The sequence below is a fragment of the Salvelinus namaycush genome, chromosome 32 (genome assembly GCF_016432855.1).
Source record: "Salvelinus namaycush isolate Seneca chromosome 32, SaNama_1.0, whole genome shotgun sequence".
Taxonomy (NCBI): Eukaryota; Metazoa; Chordata; class Actinopteri; order Salmoniformes; family Salmonidae; genus Salvelinus; species Salvelinus namaycush.
This window is the reverse complement of record NC_052338.1, coordinates 23,460,203-23,466,490: the sequence shown is the minus strand read 5'-3', so window position 1 is coordinate 23,466,490 and position 6,288 is coordinate 23,460,203. Positions and strand designations below refer to the sequence as shown.

The window sequence follows — 6,288 nt, the reverse complement described above, 5'->3', positions numbered from 1 at the left end:
AGAGTAACCTGCAAGCCTCCGGCCACATCCAGTCTTTGATTGTGTGGTTAGCGTCAGCGTTGGTTTGAAAACATTAAGCGGGCGGGCAGATTTTGTAAAAGTGGTAGAAGATGCAGTCTTTTCTTTTTAAAACATTGAACTCCAAAGCTTATATATACTGGGCAAATAAAAATGAATTTACGATAACTTACTGTCCCCTAAAAAAAGTGCCTAAACATGCTCAATGTTTAGTATTTAATGTTTAATGCTCAATGTGTTAGTTAGAAAATATAGCACAAATGAAATCCTACAATAATACACAAAAATATGCTATAGCCTACTATTATTCTATATCATTATCAGTATATTTCTGGTGTATTTACGCATAGGTTGAATCTGGATTACTGTTACAGTGATGTTTGAGTTGTTGACTGGATTCATCCCGACATCAGTGATTTCTTGTTTCTTGTTTTGTATTATTATTCATGTTGTTGTTTGCCATTTCTACCGTACTGTTAAGAAACGTAACACAAGCATTTCCCTGCACCCTCTTTAACATCTACTGTGTATGCGACCAATAAACTTTGATTTGATTTTGATTTGATTTCCTTGTCATAGTTTAGCATTTACTGTGATGATTTAAAACAAAAGTATAATAGTCACCATCATGATAAAACATGACTATTTGTTATACACGGAAAAAAAGAGAAATCGTGGACGACTCACCAAATTAATAAATCATCCTAGTCCAATGTTGGTCCCGGGAGATTTTTTTTTTTTACGGATTAAATTAGGCACTTCCATCTCCATCTCCCACCTGATCGCAGCCCTATAAATCCCAACAGCTGATCAACAGACTTCAGAAAGCCCAAGACCTTCACAGAGTGCAGGACAGAGAAAGAGAGAAAGGGGAGAGAGCCGGAGCTAATGCTGAGACAAAGCGTTTTCATCTATGTGGCTTTTTTGTGATTATTTATACAATGAGTGGCAAATATTGACGTGGGGGCTGTGATATACTCTCTGAAGTTCAAAACGAGCCAAATCCTGGAAGCAGTTACCAGCCTATTTTCTACGGTCAAACTGTAAGAAGACTGAGGACAGCTGCACGAGGAAGGAAGAAAGAGAGAAGAGCGAAAGAACGGATCTCTTGCTGCGGGTGTGCTGTCCAGTGCTGAAGCCTGCCTGCCTGCCTATACAGGCGCGCAGCACTGAAAGGAAGCTATCCAGTGCTGAAGTTGCATTTCTGACCAGCGAAACAAGGCGCTGCCGCACGAAAATCAGCAGCTCAACAAGGAGTAGCAGCGTGAGGATTCGGAAGGGGTCTCACTCAGGCTTTTCCCCCTGTGCTGGCATCTGATCACACACAAATCGGCGAACCGAAGAAGCGATTCCGCCCGTCTATACAGCCCCTTTTCCTCAGCCCTGCATGAGGAGTGATAGACTTAACCACCGGACGAGTGTTATTTTGTTCAACGTGGAAACATGCCAAGATCTTTTCTGGTCAAAAAGGTTAAGCTCGATGATTTTTCATCTGCTGATCTGGATAACCATTATGGTAGAGTGAGGTCCGACCTCAGCCTCCGCTTTCATGAAAAAGGTAAACCTGTTATTACCTGTTACTTTTATGTTAATAGGCTACACTGTCTTTTATCTGCGTAGACAATGTTTTATCATATTTTGTTTGGTCTTATATGTGTATAGCCTATTAAGCGTTGACTGTAGCCTGTGTGCGTGCAGATAGCTTGTTGCACATCGAGCTTCGCTGACCCGCGGTCACATTGTATCCAACACAGTCACATGTTGTATTTTTGTCGACTCTGCACATTTTCCGAGGCAGGGATATTTCAAGTGCTCTACAGCGGAGCACACGAGGTTAAAACCCAATTGAGCTGCATCAACCCACAAGTGTACAACATACAAGTTTGCAAGATACTGTAGATTAGAATACTGAGTTATAATATATCCCTTTTGGATAATTAGTACAAGCACACTACCATAGCCACACACGGAGACAGACATACAAAAGGGAGGGAGAGAGAGTCTGTCCGTCTTTTAAACGAACGCTTGATCATGTTTTAAGACGTTATTTACGCTCTTTCAAACATACAGTGAGCGTACTCGCGTACTCGTGAATAACCAGACTGTATTTTGTCCAGAAGTACATTTTATAGATTATTCATGCGTGTTCCTATCTCTTGGTCATGGAGTAACCTATAGCCCTGGATGTAAGTGCAGGCTATGTGTACGTTCAGTGGTGCACATCGACCTATATTCTGAGATCTTTGTCAGAACGGCAAATGCAATAATAGGCTTACTGAAGTGATATTATTCCCCTCCCGCCTTCGTCGTTAAATGGGTTAGCACACTAATTGAAATAGAGAGATATTGATTTTTTGGGGTGGAGTGATGTAGAAAAAGACCTTCAAAAGAAGTCAACGTCTTTCAACCCACCTCTGTTGGAACTGTAAATTACTGAAATAATAGGCTGCAGAGCTAACGCGCTGTGAGTCAGAAATGAAGCCCTACAACTTGGCAGAATGGCACTGTTGCATCAATTAACATGAATAAAGCGCCCAGAATCCACCCAATGTGTAATCAGTAGGCCTCATCCCACAAATAATTAAATCCGTTTTTTGTTCTTTTCAACGCTATAGGGTACATCAGTGACTACATGACCCCGTCTGTCTATGACGGTGAAAGTGACAATGGCATTAAAGTCCCCTCTCCCAGCCCCATCTATGATGGCATCCACAGCGACGGCATCCACAGCGACTACGGAGCACCGGACTCGGACCAGCCTGACAGTCCCCAGTCCGAGATCTCCTCCGGGTACATCAACGGGGACACCGCCGTAAGCGAGGGCTACACCGTAGACGCCTTCTTCATCACGGACGGAAGGTCGAGGAGAAAAGCCATCAGCAGCCCCAGGACCATACAGCGTCACACGTGCAACGAGTGCGGAAAAACGTACGCCACGTCCTCCAACTTGAGCCGGCACAAGCAGACCCACCGTAGCCTAGAGAGCAAGATGGCCAAGAAGTGCCCGACCTGTGGGAAGGTGTACGTGTCAATGCCCGCCATGGCCATGCATCTGCTCACCCACGACCTCAAGCACAAGTGTGATATATGTAGCAAGGCCTTCAGTAGACCTTGGCTGCTGCAGGGACACATGCGGTCACACACCGGCGAGAAGCCCTTTGGATGCGCACACTGCGGAAAGGCGTTCGCCGACCGCTCCAACCTCCGCGCTCACATGCAGACGCACTCTGCTTTCAAGCACTACAAGTGCAAGAGATGCGACAAGACCTTTGCTTTAAAGTCCTACCTGAACAAGCACTACGAGTCCGCCTGCTTTAAGGGAGAGTTCTCACCTATAAGCTCCATTGACGACTGACTTCTATAGTATCCATTAACACATTATGAAACTTCTTCCAACGGCATCCCTATATTATTCCCTAGACAACCTGTTCCATGGTGACAGCACAGGTGCTGTCACCATGGAACTGCAGCAAACCATGGAACTGCAGCAAACCATGGAACTGCAGCAAACCATGGAACTGCAGCAAACAGCATCACTAAGGAAATGTTGGATTACGCATGTAGCTTGCCCAAACTTTTTTCCATGGGCTATCCACCCTTGATCGTTATAACAACAACAACTTATTCAACTATTATGAGTCGAAATTTAATGTGTTTGTCAAGCTCATAGAACATTGAAAATGTCTTAATTTTCTCAAAGGTCAAACCTTTTTTAAGTATTGGGCAATATTGTATTACTGCCAATGGCCACAAAAGTGTTCAGTAGTGAGGTAAACCTATTTATTAATTCACTTATTTATGTATTTACCTATGACTTTATTTATTTTTTACTTACATTTTGTGTAGAATCTTCATTTGCACTTTAATTTAGTATTGTTTTGCAATCCTTCGTCATGAATATGCCAAAGCATTTGCCACTTTCTAAATATCCTCTTATTTTTGTTCGCCACTTTATAAACATATTGCATGCAAAAAACGATGATAATGAAATCTATGCCAATTTTATGAAGTTTAGGATTTTCGCCAAAATCTAGATGTAATCTGTCGGTAATATTTCTCGGGAGTCTCATCATAAAGAACTATAGAGCAATAATGCATGGTATTTGTAAAACATAAATGAGTAATAACTATGACATTTTCAACACACACAATCCTTTTATCCAGTACTCTAGTAGTCATACAAACATGGAATAGGCCTATCAGGGAAACGCCAGTGAGTGTAGTATTGAATGGATAAGCCCATGGGGTGGGCTGGGAGAGGTCCTTTTGTAAATGGTTATGCACTGCCTGCCTCGTATTTATCTTAGTCTTAGAACGTAGACTTCTGGTGCTGATCTAAAAATAGTTCCAAGCAATCCAGAACATCTCACCACCAAGTCTGTGGAACGATCGCCCGAGACCCAAACGACGGCGGCGCTACCCCATATCACATCTCTCACAGGTGGACAAGTAAGTTTAGGGGTCACTTACAAGATAACTTTCACTGCACCAGGGCTCAGAATGATCAACACAATAAGATGACCGTACTCTAGCCACGATAAAGTCCATTCATCTTATTAAAGCACTTCCTTATACTATGAACAATTCAACTTTTTAAAGATAGTAGCACAATAAGTAGATTCAGGTAGAAAGGCCTTGTATTAGCTATAGGCTAACCTCTGTTTTTGTACTATGCCGATCAAAGGGAAATAACTGTTTATTGCAAGACGCCTTGTACATAACCCTTTGATGAATATGATATTTCTACAATCTGTAAAGAATCAAATGAATCTTATTTCTGGAGTTCTTTTCCCTGGGATTTTTCTGCCCAGTATTTGAACGATGTAAAGCACAATGGCACCGGGCATTTTGTCTCACTTCATAATAAAGAATGAATAAAGATCTAACACGATGTGGTTCATGTTTGTCTAAACCATTTAGAGAAATCAGATACGTAGAAAATGTAGTTCTGTTTGATGTTTAGGCTCCGTTGTTCATTCCTGAAGTGTTGTCTGTGTTGTGCTCTAATTCAGTGTTCGATTGTGTGCAAGGTTTCAGACACTGAAATGGCAGCGGATCACGTCAGGAGCATGTGCTGTAATGCAACAGCATGTTTCTGCTATAACAAGCACTGTTGAAAGCTCTTGTTGACACTGTGAGGCTGACTTAGGTGACGCAAAACGCTCATCTGTTGATCAAAGAGGCTGCTTTACACACTTCGTTGCATACCACGTGATTTAGGGGGAATCGTTTGAGGTCATCACATCTTCTACTGCTTAATCCAAACAATACGTGATAATGTAATGATGTCTCTTGAATTATTTATTCGATTTCTCTTTTCATAAATGTTTGTCCGAAATATGGGTTTTGCAATTGGGCCACTGCGACTTCAAAATAAATCTCTGCATGTATGACATCTTTCCACGAATTAATATGTTATCGCGTTCCAAAAAATCTACAGTAGCCTAATTGAAATGTAAAAGAAATTGCCTAGGCCTAATCAAACGAATTCCGCATCCGGTTTCCCTTTTACTCAGCAGAATTTGAGCACTTTGAAATGTGGTGGAAACAACGTTGATCAACCGGTGTGTGCCCAGTGGGCCGGAGGTATCACGCGGAGGTCAAGAGCTCTTTATTTACTAATGGAATAGACCTTAAAGTTGAATTGTTTGCTTTCGAGGCCTGCAGCAGGTTGGTTTTGGTGATGTCAGCGGTATGACTTTAACCTTGAGCAGACATGCTGCTCGGTAACTGGGGAAGAATAAGCCTGCAGGCTTTCTCCAAGGTCCCCGCTGAAGCAGTTATCTATCCGCGACTCTAAAGCGCTTGCTTCAAAGCGTCTCCTGCCGATTGACTGAAAACAACAGGTTCATTACTGGGTAGTTAATGTGGATGTTTCGCTCTTACACAACCTCCCCCACCACACTCATTAGAATAGACTGCCTTGATTTTTGGGGGGAAACATGAAATGGAGGGAAGAGAGAGAGAGATAGAGAGGGAGATAGGGAGAGAGGGAAAGAGAGAGAAAGGGAGAAAGATAAAGACAGAGACAGAGAAAAGAGAGAGAGAGAGTGAGAGAGAGATGTCATGGCATGGCTTTGAATAGGTGCTTTACATGTTTTGAATCATGGACAATTTGATTTGAACAGGTTCTACATTAAAAGTGTGTCAAATGAAGCATGAGGGGAAACAGAAGTCAAGGTCATTTGCAGTCATGCTGCATTGGATGACTTAATCATCTTCACCATCAGCTGAGGTGGAGAGAGCTTATAGAGGAAGTATGGCATAAGA

At 42.4% G+C, this 6,288-nt stretch overlaps 1 protein-coding gene across 1 annotated transcript; it reads left to right on the top strand.

Annotated features, from left to right (window-relative positions):
• The first annotated feature begins 1,461 nt into the window (after window positions 1-1,461).
• On the top strand, window positions 1,462-3,373 carry scrt1a (scratch family zinc finger 1a). The gene is made up of 2 exons (XM_038971906.1): window positions 1,462-1,576; window positions 2,634-3,373. Exons 1-2 carry the CDS (start codon window positions 1,462-1,464, stop codon window positions 3,371-3,373), a joined length of 855 nt encoding a protein of 284 aa, XP_038827834.1.
• Window positions 3,374-6,288: the final 2,915 nt, after the last annotated feature.